A 27,966-nucleotide genomic window follows, 5' to 3' on the forward strand; every position below is an offset into this window, starting at 1 on the left:
CCTCTGGAAAGAAAAGGCAGAGGAACTCGTAATGGCCCAGGAGTGGTGACATCCTTGCTGGGGTGCACATTTTTGTGAAACGAGCCCCCTTGCCAAATGCCACTCTAATACTCCTTCAACTCACATGCCTAGAGAAGAAAATAATCAAACTCTTCTGTCAGGGATCACCTGGCTCCCCGTATCCCTTCACTTAGGATGTTTCGTTCCCACTGGAGCGTGTGATTGGAAAACAAAGGTAAATGGGAGCAACTGATTCCCGGATCTTTTTTCCCTCAGCAGGATTAAAGCTGCCTCAGCCATAAAGCGTTTACAAACTCTGAAGAAAGATAATAACTTCCCTTCTCACGGCCCGGTCATGGGGAGGTAATGCATGTTTCCAATCAGCTGAGAATGTACCTCAAATGGTAGGTTTTATTTCACTTTAATCCGCCTGTGAGTTCACGTGAAAGGTAAGAGGAATCACAGCCCTGCAATTCAAATAGAGTTCATTAAATTCAGCATCTCCTCTGAACTGGGCTGTGTTGTTTACTCCTCCCCCACAGTCTTGGACGGGCTTTGAGGGTCTGGGGCGGTGTCCGGTGAATGGCAGGAATGCAGCTGAGGCTGCCACCATGAGGGCAGCTGGAGGGAAGACCTGTTAACCTCATGGTACTGTGGCAACATCAGCCACCACTGCATGCCATGGGGTGCCATGGGGCAGATGCTGAGGAAGAGAAAACAAAGCAGAACTGGAGAAGCTCACACAGTAGATACAGTGGAAGGCAGGTGGCCCAGCTGGCAGCCTGTCGCAGGGGGCGGTGGAGTGGCCATGCGCTGTCCACACCACATGGGGCTTACTTGCTTCTGCACACCTCTTTGCTGGCTGCGACCTTGCTGCTCAGTGGGTGGTTGTGGAAAGAATTTGTTCTCGGTTCCCATTCCAGCTCTGCTATTTAGACAGGGAGACCTGGAAACACCCCCTAGACACAGTCTTACTCTACACATTTCTGTAGTGACCGTCCATTTGAAGGGGCAGGAACATATTTCCTCAATGGCCTGCTGTGAAACTGTTAATGCCACTCCTTCTATAAAACTCACTCCTTGGGGTTAAGCATTGCCTTCTCAGTCCTTTCCTGTTGGATGGAGTGTTGGCACAGGGAGGTGGGTGTTGCTAGTGGACGCATGGGGTGTGGTCTGCGTCGGCTGGCCTGCATAGCCCAGGGGTGGAGAGAGGGGTCAGACTACAGCCTACAGAGGCTTGGTGGGCAACAGGCCTGGGCTCCGTCCAGCCAGCCCGACCTCTGATTGCTATCCTCAAAGGGCCTCTGGGGTCTCCTTTGCTGGGGCTGTCCCCCGTGAGCCTCTGCTGGGGACAGGAAGTGCTGAGTGAGAACTGCCTCCCCGTGGCATGCACCCTGTCAAATCCATAAACCTTCCTCAGCAATCACCACACAGAATCCCAAAACTCTGCTTGGGTTTGAGCTATAGAGGCTCAAGGACTCGAAGGAAGCACCAGCTAGAGGGTCTACACTGCCCCTGCTACAGGAGGCCCACAGGAGGCAGAGACATTCACCTCTACTTCCTATCTGCCCATGGCTTCGTCACCTTCTCAACCCAGCTGGTCGACCGACCTCCCACCACTATGGGCCTTGCCCTGTCCATGCTGGGCCTGAGGGGCTTGGCTCAGACTTTAGCATCCAAGGCGACTGCTGCCTTGACCACCCAAGCCCCACATATCTGTGTGTCTGTCCCTTGCTCATCTCTGTGAAGGCCACCAGGCACACAACAGCCAACAACCCATGGCCCTTGTCTGCAAGGAGCCTGAAGTCTCACTGGGCAGACAGGCATGGAGCGAATGCTCCACCACGGGTCTTCCTTCCTCCTGGCTGCAGCCAGGACCGTGCTGTCTAGCGTGTCTGTTGTTTCTTCCTCATGGCAGAGCCCCACATTATGGCTGTTTATGGAGCATTTGCATGTCTCCCTCGAGGGAAGGCTGTGTCTCTCACGCACAGCTTGAGAAGATTGACATTCTTGGAAAAACAGGAATGTGAGGGTTAAAATGCCTTAAAGGGCAAGGAGATGATTTCCAGATTTCCAGACAATGTCTCAAAGAATTGTAGTGCTCTGGTATATGCCTGAATGTAACCAATGTAGCTCCTTTTGTGCCTGCGTGTACACTGAGTCCATGTGTTCACATGCATTCGGCTCATCCGCCAAACTGGACAGTGATAGCTAATGCTGTTGACCCTTATGCCTGGGTGCCTTAGATGTGGTACCTCACATTGACCTCCACAATGACTCTAAGAAGGTAGGTACTGTGATCTTTCCCAGTTTCTACAAGAAGAAACTGTGGCACAGGGAGATTCAGTCACTTGTCCAAGATCACAGAACTAGGAAGTGGTTGGGGGGCGGGGGTGAAGAATTCTAACCCAGGCAGCAGTCTGACCAGAGGGTCCTAGCTTGGAGCAGTGTTCATGGTCACTGTATGTTTGTGTTTGGTGTATGTCTGTGCATACCTGTGTGTGTGCATGTGTGTGTGTGTGCACATGCATGCATGTTCACTCAGGCACATGAGCTGCCCTGCGGTGGGAGCTGAGAGAATGCAGTGGAGATTGTTGCGAGGAACTCACCCGCCTGCTCTGGCTGTCTGAGCAAGTGAAGGAGAGTCATATTAAGTGTGAAGACCGGGACCTGAAGCCAGCCTGACAGCTCCAGCTGTTAGGAGAGAGTGAGGGTGCGTGCCATGGATCTGATGATTTCAGTGATTTTCTACTCAAGAGAAGTGAAGTCTCAGATGGGCAGAGCTTAACTGTCTTAAAAACTTGGTACAGGGCAAGGTGTGAGTTTCCTGGGGAGCTTGTGTGAACTGTGAACTGGTGGAGTCTAAAACAGCAAGCCAGATGTTTCCTGGCTCCCTCCCACCCTGGTCTGGCTGTCTTCCTTCAGCTGTTGTGCAGTTCATCCTGGGTCCCTGAGGGCCTCACAGATGCTTCACCCCAAAGGTCTGAGTTGCAGAGTCCCCTGTGGAAGAAGTGAACTGCTCCCTCTCGCAGGACCCTAGCTGGGAAGGGCTTACTCCTCATTGGAGGGAAGAGTTGCTCACTCAGGCCCTGGAGCAGCAGCTGGTTCCCAAGGTTCTGTGGTGGAGCCGGGTAACAGCACCCTGGGGGCTCCGGTGTTTCCCCACCAGCTCCTCTCTCCAGCCTTTGGTGTTCAGGTGCAGTCTCCAGGCCGTGGCTTCTCAGGTTCTGTATGTGGGCGGCTGCTCTGTAATGCATAGTTGGCAGGGGGACCATTTTGGTCTGTGACAGATCACTGCTGCTTTTTTAATCCTTATGTGAAATATGAAGACTCTTCCAAGATAGCGAACTATATCAGACCAAAGTATACTGGTTTCTCCTTGCCAGCCCTACCAGGGCATCTCTCATTACACCAACCCTGCCTATTGGACCTTCTGATGCAAGGAACAGGTTAAAATCCCCTCCTGGCTGCCCACCAGGTCCATGGCTACGACTAAATCCCTAGTTGAGGAATCAGGGAGCATAGGTAATCCCTTGGGTTCTGAAGCCAGCTTACTGGGGCGTGAGTCTTCTTTAGCTCCATGTGGATGGTGAGCCCTCCTCTCTCAGGTCTCATGATAGTAGTTACCCTTTATTAAGGTGTGCCGGGCACCGACTGAGTGCTTTACAGGTACCACGTCCTAAGACCCTTGTAACTCTAGCAGGTAGTACTATTACCTTACCCATTTTCCAGAGGGAGGAATAGATGCAAGAGCAGGCCGAATCACTGGCCCAAAGCACACAGCTACTGACAGTGTGATGTTGGGCAGGATATGGAACCTTTCCAAGTTTCAGTTTCCTAATCTGTAAAGTGTGGTTAATACCATTGTCTCTCTGGGATGTCATGAGCCTTAAATGGGGCAATACACATATCACTTAGCAGAGTGCCAAGCACATAGTAGGCACTCAACAGGCAAGGCCACTTAAGAGAATGTGAGCCCAGCTGGAGGGGAGAGAAAAATACAATGACTACAGCACTAATCATGGTGGCAATCGAATAAGTAAGTCACTCCTGAATGCTGACTTTCCGGAGCACAACGTAAACTCCCTGAGGAATTTTGCCTTATTCACTTCTGGTTCTGTTCTGTGGCTTTGCACACAACTGGCACAAGGTGGGTGCTTGGTGAAGTTTTGCTGAATGCATGAGGAACTGCTTTGGGGTCATTCGCAGCATCGGACAGTCCCTTCCTGGCAGCCTGCTCTCCCTGCCTTGTGGCTGTGGTCTGAGTGTTTTTGCTTCATCCCTATAGGAGAGGAAGCTTCCCAAGCCAGGGCAATCCTGGGTCTTGCCCGCTGCTGTTTCCTTCATGGAGAAGATGCTCAGGGCCTGTGAGTGATGTTGGACCTCCTTGTAGCTTGTGCTGGGTGCAAAACGATCTGCCTCTCGGGCAGAAAACAAATTGTTGGCAGCTGCAGACCTGGGGATTTGTCAGTCAGGGGAAAAGGGCCATGCCCTCGGCGCCTCGGATTCCCTGGATAGTGGGGTCTGGGATCATGGTGACCACATAGATCCCTCCCTGCATCACACTGGTAAATGTTGTTTCTAAACCATGCTCTCCCCTTCTCAGCATAGCGTGGCAAGTGGCTGCTTCCCTTCTTCACTGAGAAAATCCTCCCACCCTTGGCACGCCTGGATCCTACCTAACGAGTCTCTTATTTGGAAGGACCACCCCATACCTGTTGGTGTGTGACCCACCCTGAGTGAAATAACTGCTGGGCTGAATTCTTATACAAACCCCCACCCCATCCCCTCATTCCCTGAAGATCTTTGTCCTTAGGTCAGCCAAGGCTTTGATGCAGGAGTGACAGAATGGGGAGTGTGAGGATGAAGATGATGATGGGGACAATGAATTTCCAGGCAGACCCAGTTCCCAGCTCCCAGCTCCCATCTTCAGGAAACCGAGCCCTGCCTCCATCCTTTCCAGACACGTGAGTCCCACCTTTCCAATTTCCTCTTACACCTCGTCTGTATTTCCCACTCCCACCTCTGCATGACAACGTGACGTGCATGTGGCCCATCTGGGGATCAGGGAATCCTATTGGGTGTGCCAGCTTAATGAAATACCTGCAGTTTATTAAACTCAGGCTTTCCTAAGCCCCGAGTGCCTGTGGGTATTTGAAAGCTGAAGGTAACCCCAAGTTACTACAAACGTAATTGTTACATGTGTCCACGCATTCCTGGTGCAACCTCAAACTCCCGCTCTTAAGCAGCACGCAAAATGAACAACATAAAGTAACTCCTAGTCAGACAAGAGGGGGAAATGTGTGGAAATGCTGAGAGAGGCTCCCCAGAACCCCTCAGGGCCTCTAAAAATATATGAAGTTCCCATTACCTTGCATAGCTCTGGCCACAGAGGGTGCTTCTCCACCCCGGGCTGTTTGTTCCGTGTTTGCAGAATTGGTTCATTATGAGCAAGGCAGCCAGCGGGTTTTGCATGTCAACCTTGCATGATGCAGCTCAAATATTTCAAGCCCTGTTTCATCTAGCAGAGGCTTGCTTTAGTGGCAGGGCTAGCAGAGTGCACTGTCTAGGGGTTCCCTCTGGAGCTGTATTTCTGTTCCTCCTCCAGGGCTTGGCTGGAGAGGGCTGTCCCAAATCAGGAAGGGCTGTGGAGAAACCCCAGGCAACCTGGAGTCTGCTGTCCTGAACCAGGAGGAGGCTGCTCCTGGGAGATGCCTTCCCATTCATCAGTTTCCTCAGCCTCAGGTCTGTAAATCAGGGGTGAAGGGCTGACATGGAAATAGCAGACAAAGGCCTCCAGGGATGTGCCTTCTTCTACGTGAAGCAGCATCTGGATGCCTGAGAAGGAGACTCTGTTGACGGTGCTAAGGGGGATCTGCTCCAGGTACCTCAGCGTCAGACCATTTACCCACACACAGCCCTTGCGGCTCAGGGTCTTGAGGCAGAAGGCCAGAAGAGCACTGCCTTTCTCCAGGTAGGGCTCCAGGGACAGGTGACGGCGGGAGAGATGGGGGAGCTGCAGCTGGAGGTGGGTGTCCTGCCCCCGTCCGAGCAGCAGAGGGCTGGCGTCATGCTGCAGCCATGGTGGGACATTGGCAAAGGCAGATGGGCCCAGCGTGGGGTGGTACAGGCTCACTCGCAGGACCGTGAGAGGCTTCTCCATGGAAGAAGGCCTGGGAAGATGGAACATGGACACATAGGCTCAGCTTGAGCCAGAGACCTCTGTGGCTCCCTGAGCCCAGACACACTGGCCCACCTCAGGGGCCCTGTGCCTATTCGTACAATCATTCTGCCCAAGCCAGGATGGAGCCAAGGCTGGAATTGGTGTGGAAGGTCATGAGCTTAATCTCTCCCATATTCCAAATAGAACATGCCACCTACTCTCTGTGATGTTTGGATTTCTGTAGTATAGGTATAGCTGTCCTTGTCTACGAAAGGGATAAGGCATGCTGGCTTGCAGGGTAGGGTTTTGGTGATCTTTTGGTTATTGGGAGACAATTTGGCCCTGCTTCTTGGAAAGGAAAGGGCAGACAGACCGGCTATACCTTCCTTATCTCTGACAGTCACACAACAAACCCTTGCTGAGTCCTCCTTTGAGCCAAGCAGGGAACCAGCTGCTGGGGAGAAGCAGATTTAACAACGAACTGAGCCCTGACACTCGGGAGCACCCACTGGTGGAGGAGAGAGGTGCTTCTAGCTCCAGGATGATGTCTGGAGGGACACAGAAGCAGGATGCTTAGCCAGGCCCTGGCCACCAGAAAGGCTGCCTGGAAACCCCAGTGAAGAGTAAACACAGCTAGCACGCTCCAAGTGGTTACTATTGGCACTTGCTGGAAGGCCACTTACAATGGCCAGCTTTGTTGCTGCATGGGTTTGAGGAACACAATCTCTGCCATATCTACCAACACTATATGGCCCAGGACCTGCCATCACCTTCAACAGAACCAAGCGCTGAGCAGATTTGAATAACTAATTACGCCCTCAGGCTTTTGCTCACATTATTTCTCTCCTAAGAATGCTTCTTCCATCCCAAACTCTGTGTCCAAATACTGCTCATGGTTCAAGGCCCTGGTCAAATGTTACCTCTCCTAGGAAGCTCCCTTCCCTGGAAAAGGTGACCTTTCACTGCCTTTTGACTCCCACAGCAGGGAGGATCCCCCAGGACACCTGGCCATCCTTACTCCCCATTCACTCCATCTTTGCATTTCATGCCCAAGTTCTGTGGGCCCTTGTCCTGTCTTCCCGCAGCTCCTCTCCCTGTCCCTGAGGCCTCCTGAGGGCTGGGTGTGGTTGGGGCTGCAGTTCTTGCTGCCCTGTGTCCCACTGCCCAGCACAGATAGAGCCTGACCACCATAAATGTCCAGGGCACATTTGCCAAGTGGCTAAATGAGAAGACCCCTTCACCCCCCTCCACCACACGGTGAAATCACCCAGAGAAACCACAAATGGGATGGGGTCTCAAAGGCCTTGAGGCAGGGGGTCTGTTGCAGGTGGCTGGATCCCAATGTCCCTCCAGGTCTTGAACCTGCTGCCCCTCCTGCCTTTTAGATGCAGTAGGTTAATGGCTGGGACCTTTTTGTCTTTTAGTGAGGGAGCCCCTCAGTGCACTCCCTTTCCCCTAAGGCACAGACACACATATGCCTCTGCCCACACCCCATCTGGCTGTAGTCCTCCTTTGAGCCAAGCAGGGAACCAGCTACTGGGGAGAAGCAGATTCACAAAAAAGAAAAGAAAGCTTTTTTTTTTTTTTTTTTGAGATGGAGTCTTACTTTGTCACCCAGGCTGGAGTGCAGTGGTGTGATCTTGGCTCATGGCAACCTTCGCCTCCCAGGTTCAAGTGATTCTTCTGTGTCAGCCTGCCGCGTAGCTGGGATTACAGGCTCCCGCCACCACACCCGGCTAATTTTTGTATTGTCAGTAGAGATGGGGTTTCGCCACATTGGCCAGCCTGGTCTCAAATTCCTGACCTCAGGTGTTCCGCCCATCTCGGCCTCTCAAATTGCTGGGATTACAGGCGTAAGTCACCATGCCCAGCCAGAAAGCCTTTTCTTGAGGTGTGGGATATAGACTGAACCAAGGACAGCTGGGCTGGGCAACCACGCTCTCAGGCCTGGCTGGAAACACAAGAGCTCAACTCCCAGAAACTAATCTCACAGCCCAGAGACCCTGAAGAATCCCTCAGGAAGAAAGCTTCACTGTTGCTGTGTAGCCTTACTCTCTGCTCCACTGAACCATCCAGAGCTCACAGAGGTCTCCCACCAAAGAGGAGCCCGTCCACCAGAGCCTGTCCTGTGCCTTTTGGATCCCAGCTGTTCTGGGCAAACAGAAACCCAAGCCTGCAACTCCATCCTGTGGGATGAGGCAGGAGGAAGACACTCCAGAGAGTGTGTGTTGGGGGAGCCCTCCTCCCAGCCCCACCAGGCTTTCTCCCCTCCCCTGGGTTCAAGTCCCTCTGGCTTCTACCTACCTTATTGGCTGGACACATCTGGCTCTAGTCCCACAGCTGTGAGCTCTTGAGAGGGAGTGGGCTGGTCTGGGTTGGGCTGGGGAGGGCTTTTATGGCTGCGGTTCAGGAACATGATGTGTCAGAACACACTTCAGTTTTGTCGCATGCTTCCTTTTTCCCTTTAGGAAAGAAAATGGAAGTGTAAGTTTTCATTGCAGAAGTGCAATTCCACTGCTGGGAGGTTGAGAAACCCCATCGTGGGGCCCCTTCTGAGATAGATGGCGTGCCTTCCTGGGTTTCAGTTCTGCCAGCCTCTCCTACCCCACCCCCAGGGACCTTACGACCTGAACCCAGGGTATCTGCAAAGTTCCTCTCCACCTCCCAGTAGGATGGGACCAAAGCAGCCCAGACATGTTAGAAAAAAGAGCCTTTTGGGACAGAGGGCTACTGGACAGGAAAGCCCCCCTGAATGTGGGGGACTGTGGAGAGCATTCTGCCTGCATAGAGGCTGCCTGAGGAAACTGTAAGCAACATGGCACTTCCCCGAGGGTCTCAGGAGAGGGCAGAGCCTGGGGATGGGGAAGATGGAGGGGGCAGAAAATGGGCACTCATAGAAGATGGTCTCTCCTGCAGAACAGCAAGAAGGCGGTCTCTCGTGCCCACTCCCCACTGCCCGAGCCCTGCTGGCTTGTGTGTAGTTTGGAAGGGGTGAAGATGGTCGCTGGTCCTGCACTGTGGGCTCCGGCTGCCCTGGAAGTGGCTAAATGTGAAGATGCTAACCCTTCACATGGCCCAGCAATTCATAGTCCACCAGTGTGTTCAAATCACCTGCATTATCTCCTAGGAGTTTGATAGTTCTATATGTCCTTTTTTTTTTTTTTGAGGTGGAGTCTAGCTCTGTTGTCCAGGCAGGAATACAGTGGTGCAATCTTGGCTCACTGCAACTTCCGCCTCCCAGGTTCAAGCGATTCTCCTGCCTCAGCCTCCCTAGTAGCTGAGATTATAGGCGCCCACCCCCACACCCAGCTAATTTTTGTATTTTTAGTAGAGATGGAGTTTCATTGTGTTGGCCAGGCTTGTCTCAAACTCCTGACTTTGTGATCCGCCTACCTCAACCTCCCAAAGTGTTGGGATTACAAGCACAAGCCACTGCACCTGGCTCTATATGTACATTTTAATTTTTGTGACATGTAAGGTTTGTGTCTAGAATTTTTTTTTTTTTTTTTTTTTGCTTATCAATGTTTAGTTGTCTCAGCACCATTTTCTGAAAAGACCATTTTTCTTCTCCAATGCTTTCCCTGTAGTCCTTTTTCCCTTTTTCAAAGATTGGTTTACTGCATTCATGTGGGTTTATTTCTGGGCTCTCTGCTTTGTATCATTGATCTATTTGTCTATTCTTGATTGCTGCAGCTTTGCAGTCTTGAAGCTGGGTACTGTCAGTCCGTCAATTCTGTTCTTCTCTTTCAGTTCTGTCTTGGCTCTTTCGAGTTGTCTCTCCATATTAGAATAAGTTTGTTAATAGCCACAAAATAACTTGCTGGGATTTTGATGAGATTGCATCAAATCTATCACTAAAGGAGGGAAGAACTGACATTCTGACGGTATTGAATCTTCCCATTCATGAACATGGAATATTGCTCCAATTATTCAGTTCTTTGATTTCTTCATCATAGTTCCGTGGTTTTTCTCATATAGATCTTGTACGTATTTTATTAGATTTATACAGAAATATCTCTTTTTTGGATATTAATGGAAATGCCATTGTGTTTTTGATTTCAAATTCCACTTGTTCATTGTTGGCATATAGGGAAGTAATTGATTTTATGTATTAATCTTGTATTTTACAGTCTTCCTTTAATCACTTATTAGTTCCAGGAGTTTTTTTTTTTTTTTTTTTTTTGTCAATTCCTTTGGATTTTCTACATGGACAATATGTCATTTGCAAATAAAGACCATTCTTTTTCTTCCTTCCCAATATGTATACCTTTTTTTCCCCCTTTTTTATCTTACTTCATTGGTTAAAACTTCCAGTATGATGTTGAAAAAGAATAGTGAGAGGGGCCATCCTTGTCTTGTTCCTGATCTTAGCGGGAAATTTTCTGGTTTCTTATCAGTAAGTATGACGTTAGCTGTAGGATTTTTGCGAATGTTCTTTTTCAAATTGAGGATGTTTTCCTCTATTCCTAGTTTGTTGAAGACATTTTACTCCAAAATAACTGCCAACTTAGAATTTCATACCCAGATAAAGAATCCTTCAAAAATGAATACGATGTAAAAGCAATTTCAGACAAAAACTGAAGAATTTGTCAATAGTACACCTACTCTAAAGTAAATTCTAGTGTTCTTCAGGCAGAAGAAAAGTAATCTCAAATGAAAGCATAGAAATGTAGAAAAAAATGAAGAGCAATGGAAATGGATTTATTCATATCAAAGTGAATATTACCTATATGAAAAATAATAATGACATTTTGTTTTTTAAACTTTCGTTTTAGTTTCGGGGGTACATGCACAGGTTTGTTATGTAGGTAAACATGTGTCATGGGGGTTTGCTGTACAGATTATTTCATCACTCAGGTACTAAACCCAGTACTCAATAGTTATCTTTTCTGCTCCTCTCCCTCCTCCCACCCTCCCCTCTCAAGAAGACCTCAGTGTCTGTCGTTTTCTTCTTTGTGTTCATGAGTTCTCCTCATTTAGCTCCCACTTATAAGTGAGAACATGTAGTATTTGGTTTTCTGTTCCTGTGTTAGTTTGCTAAGGATAATAGGATGATGACATTTTAAAATGTGTTTAGAATATGTGTATAATTAAAGTACATGACAACAATAACATCAAAGGCAGGAGGAGTAAAAATGTAATTATAGTGTCCCAGGGTTCTTGCATTGTCCAGGATGCAATAAAACTACAAATTTAAGGTAGACACTAATAAGTCAAAGATGTATGATATAATCTCTAGGATAATCAGTAAAAGAATAATAATGCCTTAGTGACAAGCAAATAGATGGGAAGTGGGTTAATAAGTTATCATTGACAATGAAGGCTGAGAGGCCTTGGAAAGGCACCGTGGAATAGGGAGGACATCTAAGTAGGGAGGATGAGGACAGCCCCAGACCAGGTCTGCAGCTGGGTCAACTGAAGGGGAGAAGAAGGGCTCTGGCACTGGCTCTTTTGGACAGATACTGACTCATTCCAGCAGCTCACCTCCTGCCTTCTTCTAGGCTGAGGCACGTGGAACCCTTAAGCATGGTGGCCTTGGGGGCCGTTTCCTCTAAGGATCTCTGAGTCTGCTCCTTTCCTGGGCTACTCCTCTGGGGACGTCACTGGTTACTCCTGGGCCTTTTCTGACCACCCTGAGAGCCTCAGAGCCAGGTGCTCAAATAACTGACTTGGAAGCTCAGCGCTGGAAAGTGACCAGCTGAGATTACACAGTAAATCTGTAGCACAGCCGGATGAGGACTTAGGTGAGCTGGCTCCCAGTCCTCAGGCCTAGCCGCAATACACCTCCACGGTCCAGAGAGCTTGACAGCTGTGCCACATACTCCCTCTGGGTCATACTTTGGGGCCAGTGTTACGGGTCTGGAAATAAGCATGGCTCCTTGTTCCTCAATAGCAAGTCAAGCAGAGAGGTGGAGGTCTGGTGGGAGAGGGCAGTGAGGGGCAGGGCTAGCCCCCAGAGCCTCAAGATGTTTGCTAGCAGATCAAGCAAGACAGGTGACTGAAGCTCAATGAAGTCTCCATTGCGGTCTTTGCCTCTCTCTAATTGCCTTTTCTTGTGTCTTTCCCCCATCCCCTGTAACCTGGCTCTTCCTGGTATTGGGGAAGGGTGGGGAGCAAAGCTCAGATCACTGAGAAAATCCTCTTCTGACAAATCTTGGAGACTTGCTATGACTCCTTCTCTACAAATCTGGGGAAGGCAGTAGTAACCTAAAGGAGTGGTTCCAAGAGCATGCCAGACCTGCTGCTTTCCCTGCGTGGGAGAAAAGCCAAGCGTAGGAGGCAGCTTAGAATGACCAAAAACCTGAATGGCCACTCACTCCAAGGCGGGAGAGAAGCCACGTGCAGGGTAGGCAGCTGGACTCGGTCCCAGGCCTCTTGCTGGCACCACACCCCTACTCAGTGCAGTGATAGACATGAATGACCGAAAATCCGAATGGTCACTTCAAGGCACTGCAAGAGCTACAAAGGCACATGGATGAGGCTGAGCCCACTGAGCGAAGGTGGCTGGCCATGCTCCAGAGCCTTTCCTCTCGTCAGTCTCCCTGGTCCAGAGACCACCTGGCCTGCTCAGTGTCCCTAAACCCTGGGCAAGGGCCGCCTCTTTGGGACTCCAGTCTGGGCAAGACCTCAGTGATCCCCAGTTATTCCTGCCCACCGGTAGAGTAAGGTAGTGGGAAGAAACCTGGCAGGGGGCTTTGCCGTCCCTAGATATGTGACCTCAGGCAAGTCCTACCTCTTCCCTCGGCCTTAATTTCCCTCTCACTGCCTTAGTTTCCCTCCCACTACCTTCTGTTGCAATCATGCATCATGAGGGGAGGGCTATGTCCATGCTCACAGCCCTGGTGTGGCAGGGTGACTGGGCAGAGGAGATGTGTTCACAATGCCTGTGTCCTTAATAACCTGGGTCACAGCAGTTTCCAACAAGAAAGAGAACTGAAACAACCAGGGAATTCCCTGGCAAGGAGAAGTCCTGCCCAGGCTGGATATTTCAGAAGCCAGGAGGAATGCCCCAGGTTTCTGGGAAGGAGTATGCATACACAGTGCTGGTTATTGGCTTTCCGGAGGTAGAGAGGAGCTGGAAGTCTCACGAAGGGAGAGTGAGAGCCCAGAAGGACGAGAGCCAGGGCAGTGTCGGTTTCACTTAGCCTGGTCCCCTTGGCTAGGACATCCTCTGGTTGGGTGTTGGGATCCTGGGGCGTATTACATTAGTCAGCAAATGTCCCCCATCATGTGCTCAGGGAGGACTCAGGGACAGAACAATAGCCTCCCCAGGAACCCCCTGAAACTCTCACCTCCATGGCTTTCTCCAACATTAGTCCAGTGAGGCTTCTGTTACCAGGCTGACTTGGGTCTGAGGCTTGGCTCCTGCACATAACAACTGTGTGGCCTCAAGCAAGTTAGGCAGCCTCTCTGCACCTCAGTTTTCTGCTCTGTAAAATGGGGACGCATTGTTGTTGTTGTGAGGACTATATGAGAAATGTGGAACGTGCCAAGCATGCGGTGAGAATTGATAAGTGAGAGCCGCTCTTGGTAGAACCTTTGATGGCAGAGTAAAAAATGTACCCTGGGGACAGGAGCTGTCAGAGGAGACTTAGCAACGGTACACACAAAACTGCAATTTTCACACAGCTTCAGTTTTTGCTTAAAATAAGCATGGCTTTAGAGTTGAATTCCTAATGTGCATGAGTTTCCTATAAATTCCATTTTAGATTATAATACAGTAAAAGGAAGTCTCCAGGTTATTGCTGGGACCTGTTTCCTTGATGTCCAAGAAGGCTCTCCATCTCACAGATGAGCAAGCTGGGGCTCAGAGCAGGTTGTTGACTTGCTCGGGGTCATGCTTCTGGGAAGTTTCAGAACCAGGATTTGAACACAGTCTCTGAGACTTTTGGGCTTAACCATGAAGCCTTCAGGGCTCAAAGGTAGGGTGTCTATAGAGTCCAGCTGCCTGGCCTTCTCAGAATTCGTGCTTCAGCTGGCTGGCCGGAAATGACACAGCGGAGAGCGCCTGGTTCCAGCCCTAGCAAGCTAATGCGGCAGGCTAGAACGCGCGGAGTCCCGATGGCCTGTGGCCACCAGGTGGCAGCATCTCTAAACCGGTGATCCTGTCTTGGGGCCCAAGAGGGAGGACAGTTTGAAAGGTTGGGGAAGCAGTGGCAGGAGGTAGGGGGGTCCTCCCTTCTCTGACCCAGAATATCCTAAATGGACCCCAGGTGAATCTACAGCCAATCCCCCTCCCACTTATAATGAACATGGAGCTAAAAGAAGGAGTCAGAGCTGAGGCAGGGGAAACAGCCATCGCAGTCACGGGCGCCAGGACAGAAGGCTCAGAGAGGTGAAGCGACCCGCCCGAGGATGCAGATTGCATGCCTGCAGAGCAAGGATGTGCAGCCACTACCTGTCACATCCTCCCCAGAGAGAGGGGCTCAGTGGGGAAATGCACCCCAAAGCTCAGTCCAGGCTGACCTGGTGCATGGGAGGCTCTCAACATGTGGATGGAGCTGTTGCCACTGTGACTTCAAGGACAAAACACCATACCCTGCTCCAACCAGGCCCTCAGGGAAGAGAAAGAGCTTTGGCAACTCATAGGGATGGGGGTTGCCATACACAGGACTGTGGACCTCAGGAGGGGCACCAGCCCACCAGGGATGGGAGGGGTCACCAGGGATGGCCTTCTGGAGGAGGAGAAGCCAGTGCTGGCTCCTGCAGATGGCTGGGAGTTGGCCAGCTGGCACTGCTGGGATGTGGGATGGTGCCTGGTGAAGGGAGGTCCTGCTTCTGGAAATGGCTCTGCCTTGCTGCCCTTGCCTAGTAAGAATGGTGACAATAGTCAGGGTGTGTTTGAATTTGAAAACAACAGTAAAGTCCCACTTAGTGACTCCTTGCTGTGTTCTGGCAAAACCCTTGTAGGAGTTACCTTGTTGAATCCCTACTACAACTCCAAGATTGACTCTGGTAGTAATCTTGTTTCACAAATAAGAAAACCGAGGCACAGCTAGGCAGCTTACTCAGGATAATCCAGATATTAAGTGGTAGAGCTGTGTCTCAAACCCAGATTTGATCCCCAAATCCTTATCCTCAACTCCTGTGCTCCACAGCCACTTTAAGGGGCAAGCCCTTTCCCCACCTCCTTCTGCTGATGGGGCTAGGGTGGTAATCACTTGGGCTTTGACCAGCTCCACCAGGCTCTGGCCTGAGCCCCGGTGGGAAGCATATGGCTATTGAGGTGGTGCTTACTGCTTCATACTGATGCATTCCCCTCCAGAGTGCTGGCTGGGCCTCCTTGCAGAGGTGGGGCTGGCCAGCAGGACCTGTGTGGCCTCCACCTGCCAAGGAGGCAGGGATGGTGCGGGGAGGAATCCCTAGGAGCTGCTGCCATCCTGGTCCAGGCTCCCTTTCCTATTCCAGGTTTCATTGCTAAGTCCGATTTCATTATAGTGCCAAATTGCTAATCTATGTCAATTTCACTATTAATAAATGCCAAGTCCAATAATGACTGGAGCTCTGACTATGCCTGGGGTAGGCCTGGGGAGAGGATGCCTGAGAATTATCACAGGAATGCCTGGTTTTTACTTAGGGTTGTGGAAGTCAGGCCACAGGAAACTGGTGCCCTTTAGCCCAGCAATGAGCTCATACCTCCTTTTGCCTATTGAGCTAAAGGGGAGACCCTCAGGCTGCCAGAGGAGCAGGAGCTTGGGAGAGGGGGAGGCATCCTAGCACCCTGCCCTGTGGGTGGTTTCCTCTACCTTTACGGACAGCACTCAGATCAGCAGAAGGGCCAGAGGGCAGGAAGAGAGTCCTCACTGGGAGCCCAGCTCCGCCTCCTCCATGGAAGGTACTTTGTGGCAAGTGGCTTTACCTCTCTGGGTCTCAGTTTCCTCAACTATAGAATGGAGATAATTGTGCCTGCACAACCTCTGTTGCCCTATAGCCAACATCTCCATTAAACACTTTGAAAGGGGTCTGCTTTCCCTTGGTCAAAAGGATTTGCAAAGAGCTTTTTTCTTTTTCAGCGAAAAACTTGGACTGAAGAAGCAGCTTGGGTTTGTTTAAAGGACACTGCTGACCAGGAAAGATGGCCTCAACACAACATAACACACATTAAACATGGGCTTTTTGGTTTTAATGAAGTAAGGTGAAGCCTGGCATCAGTGCATTTTACTAAAATTCAGGAATAAGGCATATTCTGGAATTACTATCTTCAAAGGCAGAGTTCTAACATACCATGCAAGCAATCCCTTAGTGTGGGGAGTTAGGTGGTTCCCATGCCTATAAGTACTGGGTACAGATCTGACAGCAGGAGGAGAAGAAACAACTGTCCCTCTACAAATAGCATCTTTTTGTTTCAATTATGGTGAAATATACATAATCCCGCATTTACCATTTTAACAATGTTCAAGTGTGCAGCTCAATGGTATTAAGCACATTTGCATTGTTGTACAATCTCCAGAAGGTTTTATACCCATTAAACAACTTCCCACTCCCCCCACTTCTGGTGACTACCATTCTGCTTTCTATGAGTGACTACTCTGGATACCTCAGGCAACAAAAGTTAAAAACAGATGAATAGGACTTTATCAAAATTAAAAAATTTTGCATCCAAGGACAAAATCAACAGAGTGAAAAGACACCCACCTATGGAATTGGAGAAAATATGTAATAGATTTTATATGTAAAATATAATTGGAATCATACAGTATTTGTCCTTTTGCGACTGGTTTATTTCACTTAGCAGAACATCTTTAAGGTTCACTCACAGTGTAGCAAGTATCATAATTTCATTTCTTTTCAATGCTGATAATATTCCACTGTATGTATGTACCACATTTTGTACTGATAATATTCCACTGTATGTATGTACCACATTTTGCTTATCCTTTCATCCATCGATGGACACGTGGGCTGCTTCTGCCTTTTGGTTATCGTGAATAATGTTATACACATGGGTATACAAACATCTGTTTGAGTTTGAGTCCCTGCTTTCAGTTCTTTTGGGTATATATCCGTAAGTGGAATTATTGGATCATATAGTAATTCCATTATTAGTTTTTTGAGGACTTTGGGAGGGCAAGGTGGGCAGATCACTTAAGCTCAGGAGTTCGAGACTAGCCTGGGCAACATGGTGAAATCCCCTCTACAAAAAAATAATATAAAAATTTGCTGGGCGTGGCAGCGTGTGCCTGCAGTCCCAGCTACTCTGAAGGGGCCGATGCAGGAGAATCACTTGAGTCAAGGCTGCAGTGAGCTGAGATCATGCTACTGCACTCCAGTCTGGGTGACAAAGTGAGACACTGTCTAAAAAAAAAATTTCTTTTCTGCATAAGCAAAAAAAAAAAGAAAAAAAAATTTTTTTCTATAATGGCTGCAGCATTTTACAGCCCCACCAACAGTGCATAAGGGTTCCAACTTCTCGACATCCTCAACACTTGTTATTTTCTGTTTTTATTTTTGGGATAGTGTCCTAGTGGATGTAAGGTGATATCTGATTGTGGTTTAGATTTGCATTTCCCTAATGATCAGTGATGTTGAACGTCTTTTCACACGCTTGCTGGCAATTGCACATCTTCTTTGGAGAAATATCTATTCAAGTCCTTTACCTATTTTCTAATTAGGTCATGTTGTTATTGTTTTAGAGCTGGAGGAGTTCTTTAGATATTTTGAGTATTAATCCTTTGTCAGATATGCAATTTATCAATATTTTCTCCTATTCCATCGGTTGCCTTTTAATTATGCTGATTGTGTCCTTTGACCTACAAAAGTTTTTAATTTGGATGAAGTCCTATTTATCTATTTTTAACTTTTTTTTTCTTGTGCTTTTGGTGTCATTTTTAGCCAGGGAATTATGGCTAAGTACAGTATCATGAAGCTTTTCCCTCTGTGTTTTCTTCTAAGAGCTTTATGGTTTTAGGTCTTTAATGCATTTTGAGATAATTTTTGTATACGGTGCAAGGTAAGTGCTATGGTCTGAATGTTTGTGTCCCCGCAAGTTCATATGCTGAAATCTTAACCCCCAAGGTGATGGCAGTGTTGATAGGAGGAGGAGCCTTTAGAAGGTGGTTAGATTAGTGCCCTCGCAAAGGAGACCACAGGAAGCTGGCTGGTCCTTCCACCCTGTGAGACCGCGGTGAGGAGTTGCCATCTCTAAGCCAGAAAGCTGGCCCTCACCAGAAACAAAATCTTCCAGTATTTTCATCTTCTTTCCTTACAGCTCCAGAGGCTGGGATGGCAGAGACAGGGAGACAAGCTAGGTGACAGAGGTCTTTGTTGTCCTGTCTCTGCCGTTCCCAGTCTCTGGAGCTGTAAGAAGTAAATTTCTCTTGTCTCTAAGTCGCCCAATCTATGGGAGTCCAAATGGACTAAGTAAGGGTGCAGCTTCTGGTTTCCCTACACATAGTTATCTTAAGATTTATAACTGAGGATCACAGTTTACCATATTTGACTATATTTGGTTGAGTAGAATATTTTACATATCTTAGTTACAATGCAAAATAAAAAGCATTCAAATTCACCTTGCAGGTTTTGTTAATTTTATATTTCCATCTTTATATTGTTTAATAGGCATGCTCTTTAGCAGTCCACACTCAGCACTGTGGGTTGTTTGTAACAATACAAATCTCAGAGAAGTGTTAATGAGAGAGGATTGATGAATCATCTATGCCATGAGCTCCCTGCCAGGCTTGGATTCTACCATTTCCTGCCCGTGAGCTGGATTCTGTGCCACTCACTAGCTGAACTTTCCCAAGTATTCCTGGTGTTACACATTTGGAGGGCAAGGGTCATGTGATTGTTCTGTCCTCCCACCACCATGGGCTTCTACATAAAGCTGTGGCCAGACCGTCACCACCAAACACTGTTTCTAATGAGTTTGGGTGGCAGACTCAGAGCCCATGAGCAAAGTTCCGAGTTCCCAGTATGGTAGATGCACAAAACCCAGAGGGTCCAAAGCATTTCTGGACTTTGTATCTGCTCATCATTTAAAACTCTTTGCAGAAGGCCGATTCATTACCATGCTGGCTAATACCCACAGGAACAGTGAGCTCCGCTGTGTGGGAACTTGAGGGGCCTGTGCTGACCACGCCGAGTGTCCACCACCTCCCACTGCCTCTAACACCCTTAAGCCATCTCCTGGATCTGGAATAGTCATCGTGAGCTGGAGGCTTCCTTGGAAGAACCCTAAAATCAAGGGGGATTCTGGTGCCAAGAAAAATAGCCCAGCCCAGCTTCACAGCTGTAAGCCTCCAGCGCACCCCAGGAAGCCGCCATCACCGTGGGTAGCACAACCTGGTTTGATTTTACCAAAACAAAGGAAAGTCCCCCTAGCAATTTCTGCGAATTTGTTTTGCAAAATTGAATTGACTGCTTTTAATTCCCCTAAACCAGTTAAATAAAAATTGAAATTTAAAATCCAGTGAATGACAGAAAACTCACTTTGGAGTGGATCACAGACCCCAAATGACCAGGAGTCTGGGGTAGAGAAGTGAGACGCTGGGACCTTCCAGGGAGTGGCGGCTTTGGTGGTAGGCTCCCTAGGCTTTGGGGCTCCTGGGCCACCCACTTGTGTACATGTGCTCTGAATCCATGGTACTAATAGCTGACCATGAACAGAATAGCAGCGGGGCAGGAGCCCGATGCTTGCCAGATTTCAGCTTCAAGACTCTGCCCCACATGCCTCTAAAGCCAAATTCCTGTGTGTTTGTGTTTCTCGTGGGGCTCCTAGATCTCTTCCCAAGGAGGAGGCTGGGCCCAGAGGGACCCCAGCTTCCTCTGCACCGAGCCCTGGGTGGCTCTGCACCAGTAGGACAAGAGCCATGGGAGGAGTCCTGGTGAGCTGTCAAGCATGCCTGGGGGTGGAGGAGGGCTTCCTTGAGGAGCTGATGCCAATAGTGAGTCTTGAAGAACCGGTAGGAGCGGCTAAGTTGATAAGGAGAAGAGGGCATCCCAAGAGGGGAACATGCCCGTGCAAAGGAGCAGAGGTGTGAGAGAGCCAGCGAACCCAACAGGGAGCTGGATCAGGCTGCTTCTTCCTAAGCTGCTGCAGAGGCACTGGGGTTTCTGCTGTCATTAGCCCTGGGCCCTCTTGGCTCTTCCCTCCAGTGTCTCCCCCGACTCTACCAAAGCCCTACAAGCTGGATGATGTGGCATGTTGAACTTCATCACCTAGTTTGTTTTCCTGTCTCTGCTGTTCTGCTGAGTGTCCTACATCTTAGGGCACAGCCACAGCCCTCATAAAAAATATGCAGTCTCTGCCCTCAGGACGGGGGAGGCCATCAAAGTAAGGAGGCCAAGTGTCCAGCTGTAAGCTCGAGACATGTCACATCCGGAGAACCTGAAGCCCAGGTCTTTGGGAGGCAGCGTGGCTCAGTGGCCCAGATCATGGGCTGTGGGGTCAGGGATACTGAGTTCCAATCCCAGCGCCACCACTCATGAGCCAAGGGAATTTTGCAAGTCATTTCACCTCATGGAGCCTCGGTTTCTCATTTGTAAAATGTTGAAGGAATAAAGATTAAATGAGACTGTGCTTCTAAAGCACAGAACGTGGAGGCTGCTAGAGTGAGGGCTTAATCTATTTATGCCTGAGGTTGCAGTTTTTAATTTTTGCAGTGAGACATTGGCAATGGCCTTGAGCAGTAGGATGTAGATAACTCCCACATGCTTAGCATTCCGATAATGGAACACTAGGCATAAGTGGGTCAATAGTAGGTTGGTACAAATGTAATTGTGGTTTCGCCATTACTTTCACTGGCAAAAACTGCAATTACATTTGCACCAACCTAATAACTGTCCACTGCTGTGATCTGTGTTGACTGACGGACTGCACCTGCGTGAAGAGAGACAAAGTGGCAATCTACTGTTTTGTCTTTTCTACATTCATTACATTGTTTCGTTTTACTAAATTTTTCTTTGCATATTCTGTCTTTCTCCCTCTCTCTGTTGTAATGAAGACTTGGATCTCAAGCAGTGGCTTAAACAAGGGTCATCTAATAGGCCAGGTGTAAGCAGCCCAGGGCTCCAGTGGCAGCTCCACAGTGTCGGCAACCCAGGCTCCTTCCCCCTTGCCACTCTGCTGATCCTAGATCGTTGCCCTGGCCCATGTGGCCTCACGTGGCTCAGCCCCACCATATCCACATCCAAACAGGGGGAACGGGCAAGGGGCAAGTGTGGAGCCATCCTTGCCTTTGGAAGACCCGTCCTGGAAATTGCCCAGTCCCTTCTGCTTTCATCCTGTTGTCCTGGTCTCAGTGAATGGCTAGTCCTATCTCTCAGGGTGGCTGGGAGCTGTGTGCTCAGTGACAAACGAAGATTCTATTATTATAGGAGAAGGGGACACAGATATTGAAAGACAACCAAGTCTCCTTTTCCCAGCCCAACTGCAAACTCTTCAAGGGTTGGAAAGACTTCTCAGGCGTGCACCTCACCCCGTTGGGCTCCCCGGCTGCAGATTTGTTCACCGAGAGAGAGATGGATTGCTGAGCCGGCTCCACAGAATTGCTGCATTAAGAAGCGCCATGGTCAGCCCTCCACGTCCTCAGAGTGCAGAACAAGAGCCAAGAGCCAGGGACAGCAGCGTGGGGCGAGGTGCTGCTGTGGGGAAGATGGTCCTGAGAGAGAAGACGGGGAGCTGGAGAAGCAGGTCATCAGCAGTTGGCGAGTGGCTGATGGATAGCCTTCGGATACAGAGAAAGGGACGGCTAGAGGGAGGGAGTTTAGTTTCTGAGATTTTTTTAAATTTTTACAATCAAAATAAGCTCTGAACGTTTTAGTTGTGTTCTGTGATTCAGACTTCCAAGATGAAAAGCTTTGTTTGTTTTATTTTTATGTCCTATTTTGAAAAGGTAACATATTCACATAGTTCACATATATTTTTCAAAATTAAAAGTAGAGAGGAAAGCCTCTCTCTCACCCCTCCCCGCAAGTCACTACTATAGTGGTGTCTTGTGTATCCTTCCAGAGAGGAGAGTCTTTATGTGAGTACAAGCACATGAATCTATATACCAACCACCCCACCGCGTCCCAACCCTGTCTGCTGCCTTGCTCTGTGAAGGTGTCCTTAAGGCCAGCAGCTCCCACTCTCCCCAGCAGTTTCTCACTTTTAACAGTTTTCTCCCTGTCCTATGATATTTCACAAAACCAATCCGAGCCATGACAATAAATATTTCATACCCTTTGTGCATAACATTTTTCACATACGCTTTACAAATGTGCGTCTTCATTCGGATTTGAATGTTGAGGGAAATATGTCTTTTCCACATGGCCACTACTATAATATGAAAAGTGTTTTCCTCCTCCCTCTGCCCCAGGGGGGATCTACATCATGAAAATGGAGACATGATGAGAAAATGAGCAATCCTGCCTACAGACTTCTCTCCAAGTAGTTTTCCAGAAGCTCCCTGGGACCGTATCACCTCGTGAACTGTAAATCACCAACTGGGCCTGGGGAACTTGTCACCCAGTGGTTCACTGAGTGACACTGGCTATTTTTTTTTTGTTGGCCATTGGCCTGAAGGGTCTCTGCAGTGTACGAGTTGGGAACTTATCTCAGAACCTGTCATTGGTGTTTGGCCTTTGGCTGTCTGCCTGCGATCGGCTGGCCCTGGCATGGGATGGGCACATACTTCACTATGGACCCATCTGCAGCAAGAAGTGGCTGGTAGAGCTGCAGAGGTTCTAATCGAGGCCCGGAGCCATTTGCAGGTAAGTTCTACTGCTACTGGAATTGCCACAGACTATAGAATGCCTCCAACGCCTTTAAATCAAGCCTGGGGGCTCTCAGCTCAACCTCGACAAGCATTAAGTGTGTCTTCATTGTAAGCCATGATCTGGTCAATCTGGAAACAGAGAACCCTGGCTAGAATGCTAGGGCCAGTGCTTCATAAATGCCACCCTTAATCTGCCTTCCCCTCCCCCCATCCCCTACTGTCTTCTGCTCCCCGACTCCAACACACCCACATGTTATTGGCAAGTATGACTTGGAGAACCTGATTTTTCCCTAGTCTCCTCTCTCAGATAACTTTCTAAAAGCTCCTAGGTCTTACTCTAAGATAAGAAGGTATGTCATCACGAGTGCTAGGGGGCACTGTCGGGCAACTTTTGTGCACTCGGAAATTGCCTGCTTGTGTGTTTTCAGAGAACAGGATGCTCGGTGGGGACAGCTGTCCCCACCATCCGTCAGCTCTCAGGGACTCGGCATAGTTGCTCCCCTGCAGGGCCAGCGCTCTCTCCATGCCACCTCTTCAGCCTGATGGCTCTCGGAGGCATTAACACTGCCCAGCTCAGCTCAGGGGGAGAGCTGCCCTGAGAGATGTGAGTAGAGCTGCCTTCCCTCTTCCCTTTCTCATTCTTTTTTTTTTTTTTTTTTTTTTTGAGATGGAGTTTCACTCTTGCTGCCCAGGCTGGAGTGCAATGGCACTATCTTGGCTCACTGCAACCTCTGCCTCCCAAATTCAAGTGATTCTCCTGCCTCAGCCTCCTGAGTAGCTGGGATTACAGGCGCCTGCCACCACTCCTGGCTAATTTTGTATTTTTAGTAGAGATGAGGTTTCTCCATGTTAGCCAGGCTGGTCTTGAACTCCTGAACTCAGATGAACCGCCCACCTTGGCCTCCCAAAGTGCTGGGATTACAGGCATGAGCCACCGCGCCTGGCCTCCTCTCTCATTCTTTAGTTGACAACTGTTAGGCCTGGATTTTTTTTTTTTTTTAAGATAGAAGCTGTTTCCACCTGTCCTCCAACCACAGCACCCAGAAAAACCAAGGACACAACTTTTTATTCAATTCTAGTATTTGCTGTCATTGTTGGAATGATGACTGCCACAACTCTATTATCTGTTGGAAGCATTTGTTGCAAACGTGCATCTGCATTGGAATTCAACTGAGTTCTCATGTTTTAACTTGGGAGAATCGAATTCCCCCATGAATCCTGCAGGGAAAGTGGTCCTAATGTTCAGGTCAGGCACCCCAGTCAAGCTGGCAGCCATCTGGACTTGCCACTTCCTGCCTCAGTGGGTCCCCATCCACAAAGAAGAAACAGCAGCTACGATGGGCCACACAGTATGGCATTTTATACATTTTGTCCAAGTTGTCAACACTTTAAAATCAGAAGCCTGGAAATAAAACCCTCAATTTGCAGCTTCAGTTGAGAAGTCAGGAGGTGAGGCTGGCCTGGGCTGGGGTTCACACGGGGCACTCGTCTGCTAGTGCACGTGCTGCCCTTGGAATGAGCTGGGCGCTCTGTCCTGTTTGCCTCAGTCCTCCCAGACCTGCTCCACATATTTCTGTTCTGTAAACCTTTGAATTTGCAGTTCTTTTGCGAGGTGTGGTAACCTTCAGTTGGCCAAAATGTGATTTTTTTCCTTAGGACATGAGTTCCCTGAGAACCAAATGACAGAAATCACACGAAGGAGCCAAGATCTACAAGTGAGCTGGGGTGTGGGGCAGACAGCCTGGGTTTCTGGTGCTAGTTGCAGACAGACTGGAGAGCTCAGGGTCTCTGTGCTGGGGAAAATCTCTGTGCTCCATCTTCCCATGGCCTTCTCCTCCAAGTGTGAAATCTCCCGCCACCTTCCTGTCACAAGGATGCCGCTGTTGTGTTTAGGGTCAACCCAGATAATCTAGGCTAATCTCCCCACCTCAACAGCCTTAATTTGATCACAGGTTCCAGGGTTAGGAAGTGGGTGTGTCTTTGGGGCCATTACTCAGCCTCCCTTCAGGGAGCTTGCATTCTAGAGACAGCCCAGAAAGGAAGGAGGAAACAAATAGGAGTGGTGAGCACGTAGCTGTGGTGGGGGCTGACTGTGCATTCAGAAACACCCCTGGGGAGATTCTGGTTCATCGGAGACTGAAGGAAGTAAGGCAGCAGGCCCAGAGGTCTGAGTGCAATGGCCCCGAAAGCAGCAGCCTTGGCTAGCAAGGGAACTGCCTGCAAGCGAAGGGGAGAGCAGTAACAGAAGGCTGGAAACCAGGCAGGACAGACAGTCCTTGCAGGGCCTTTTAGGCTCTGGTAGAGGGTTTGGATTTTATTCCAAGACAGTTAAGGAACTGTTGAAGGATGCCAGCAGTAGTGGGATGTGAGCCACTGAGGATGGTATCTGAGGTGGGGCAAGGCTAACAGATGCCTTGCTGAGGGATCTCTCCTTGGAGAGGTAAGGGTGGCATGGGAGCCTTCCTCCCTGACTCATCACTGCCTGGCTATAGGCCTTGCCGGACCCAGATGCCCCTTACACTGGGCACCTCCCATGCGGCAGCTGCAGCCGTGCTGCAGAAAACTCGACACCCACGTTTGTAACAGGGTGTTCTAGCCAAGACTGGACTCCGGCATGTTTGAAAACTCAGATTCTGTGCTTTTACCTCTCTGGGCAATGCTGCCTACTTGAAGTTTTAAGAAGCCACATTGCCTGGGTTTAAATCTGGAGACAGACACTTAACTATGTGAGTATGGGGGAGCCCCATAATCTCTGCACACTTACTTTCCTACTCTATAAAATGCGGGCAAAATGGTGACTGCCTTGCAGTGTTGTTGAGAAAAGGTGAAGGGATAAACGGGCACACAGCTTAGCGCAGGATCGTGGACTAGGAAACAGAAAATCGGTGTTAACTGTTGTCATTTTTAAAATTTTACTTTATTGTCTTGAGACACCGTTTCACTCTGTTGCTCAGGCTGGAGTGCAGTGGCGTGATCACAGGTCACTGCAGCCTTGACCTCTGGGGCTTAAGCCATCCTCCCACCTCAGCCTTCCAAGTAGCTGAGACCGCAGGCACATATCACCACACCTGGCTAATTTTTGTTTCTATTTTTTTTTTGTAGAGATGAACCTACGTTGCCAGACTGGTCTTGAAATTCGGGCCTCAAGGGATCCTCTTCTCACCTCAGCCTCCCAAAGCGCTGGGATTATCATACACAGGAGCCACCACGCCTGGCCCATTAGATTTTTAGTTTCTGTAGGAGGCATCTTTGAGAGCAGGCTATTCTTTGTGTTTTGAAAAAGAAAAATTAAGTAACAGGGCATTTGATTTTACATAGAAAAAGCCAAGCTGCAGCTCCGGGATGAAGAGGTCCAGGCAACAAAAGAAAAACACTTGAGAGTTTTATTTTGTAGAATCACAGAGAACGTTGTCTTCACTCAGGGCAGAAAGGTGAGAAATTGCAGAAATAGAAAGGAAGGGATTTTCTTCAAAGAGCCTCAGAAAGCTGGAGGTGTGTGGCGTTGGAGAAGGGGGGCATAAGGTCGGGGCTGTCCCTCTTCGAAGGGATGCTAACCCCTGAGCCGGCTGTGGCTTTAGGGCTTTGAGCCTGGTCGCACCCAGGAGCTAGTTCGCAGGTTTCCATCATTCTCTGTTGTTCCCTCTTAGCATTCTCCCAGTCAAGTTTGGTCCTACTTTGCTTTAAGATGCCTGAGCAGCCTTGACCACGTGTGAGCCGAGGCCTTCTGGGGAGGATGGGGCCTGGGAAAGCTTGTTATGGATGGTGAGAGATCTTCCAAGAACAGGAGAGTGGGGTGCTTGAGTCAGGAGGTGGGATGAGGGAATGGCAGCCGCCAGAATTTGAGGGGTGGGCAAGCTCAACCTGATTCCCAGAGGCACAGAGGGAGGGGAGCTGGAGAAAGTTGGCCATGCTATGACCAAGGAGGATGAAGGTTGGGTCTCTGCTACTGTCGGACACTAAAGGGCAGCCAGACCTTTGGGAACAGAGGGTGTCTGGCATCTGAGTTACATCCTTACAGGGCTATGCTCTCATGCGGTAGTATCATGGGGCTTGCTTTACAGATGGGGAAGCTAAGGCGCTCAGAGGGTAACTTGCTGTCAGTCACACAGCTGTTAAGTGGCAGAGCTGGCATATCCACTGGGTCTGTCTAACCCCAGCGCCTGCTGGTCCCCCAGGGAGCAGACCCTTGCTCCACTTGTGCAGTAACTGCAGTCATTGGCTCCTGCTCAAAGCCTCCCAATACAGAGAATGCTGGGGAAATTCCTTTTCCGGGAGAAGCTGGTGAAAGACAAGCCCCTTCCTGGATATTCTCAGCGCAATTCCGGACTTGCTAATCACTCCTGGGCCCCACCTTTCTCTTCTCAGGGAAGCGGCCAAGTTTACTGGTGATCGCGAGGTGACTGCAAAGCGGTCGAGAGTGGATCCGGATCAGCGTCGCAAACCGCTCGCGGGCGGGCGGGCGGGAGGGGCCCATCCCGCCGCGGGGCCAAGGCCTTTCCTGCCAGTCTGACAATCTGCCAGTAGATGGCGCTTTGAGCCCGTTCTCGGGCCCCCTCCACGCCCTGGATCTGCCGTCAGCGCTTGTGCCTGACTCCCTCGGAAGCGCCTGCGCTTTCAGAGCAAGAGCTCCTGCGCTGCTCCAGTGCTGCATTTAACAGACGCTTGTGGAGCACCTGCTGAGTACCAGGGCCAGTCCTGTGTGCCGGGTGTTTAGCCTTCCTGGGAGAGGATATACAAGGCCATCGCAAGGCCATTGCAATTCAGTGTGACCGCAACTAGAAAGGGAGAGCACTTGATTTCTGGACTGGGTGGCCTTGAGCCCTTCTGGGAAGAAAGCTAGAGAGTTAGGGTTATCGCAGGGCTGTGCCTCTGAGGACAAAGCCCCACCAAGCACACAGGTGGTGCTCAAGAAATGAATGGGAATAGATGAGGGCATTCTGGAGGCTGCATGGAGAGCTGGGGCCTGCCGCAGCAGCAGCACCAGCAGTGGCGATGGCAGCAGCAGGGTCGTTTCCCGGTGACTTGTTCTTTCCCGTCCCACCTCTAGGCTCTGCGGAGTTAACGACGAAGCTCAGCCCGGGCACCTTCTGTGGAAGATGAGCGCCC

The 27,966-nt window shown here is 49.5% G+C and overlaps 2 protein-coding genes and 1 pseudogene across 3 annotated transcripts; all 3 read right to left on the minus strand.

Annotated features, from left to right (window-relative positions):
* The window catches only part of LOC105715659 (uncharacterized), a 35,993-nt pseudogene extending 35,075 nt beyond the window's left edge, over nucleotides 1-918 (minus strand).
* Nucleotides 403-8,282, minus strand: TIFAB (TIFA inhibitor). 2 transcript variants are annotated; one of them, XR_010338768.1, is made up of 3 exons: nucleotides 7,770-8,282; nucleotides 5,372-6,173; nucleotides 403-703 (listed from the first exon to the last, which is right to left on the minus strand). XR_010338768.1 is itself a non-coding variant. In XM_012437294.3 (2 exons), the coding sequence occupies exon 2, from the start codon at nucleotides 6,161-6,163 to the stop codon at nucleotides 5,636-5,638; it is 528 nt and encodes a 175-aa protein (XP_012292717.2). In that variant the 5' UTR covers nucleotides 6,164-6,173; nucleotides 7,770-8,282; the 3' UTR covers nucleotides 5,085-5,635. The 2 variants fall into 2 exon arrangements, 1 of the variants encoding a protein (XP_012292717.2); XM_012437294.3 differs by lacking the exon at nucleotides 403-703 and having other exon boundaries at nucleotides 5,085-6,173.
* On the minus strand, nucleotides 2,538-4,979 carry DCANP1 (dendritic cell associated nuclear protein 1). Its single transcript, XM_012437137.2, is given in 1 exon segment — nucleotides 2,538-4,979. A coding segment is annotated over 1 exon segment (738 nt). The 5' UTR covers nucleotides 3,276-4,979.
* Nucleotides 8,283-27,966: the final 19,684 nt, after the last annotated feature.

The sequence above is a fragment of the Aotus nancymaae genome, unplaced genomic scaffold (genome assembly GCF_030222135.1).
Source record: "Aotus nancymaae isolate 86718 unplaced genomic scaffold, 86718_ANA_hifiasm-v0.15.2.pri h1tg000064l_1, whole genome shotgun sequence".
In the NCBI taxonomy this organism is placed as follows: Eukaryota; Metazoa; Chordata; class Mammalia; order Primates; family Aotidae; genus Aotus; species Aotus nancymaae.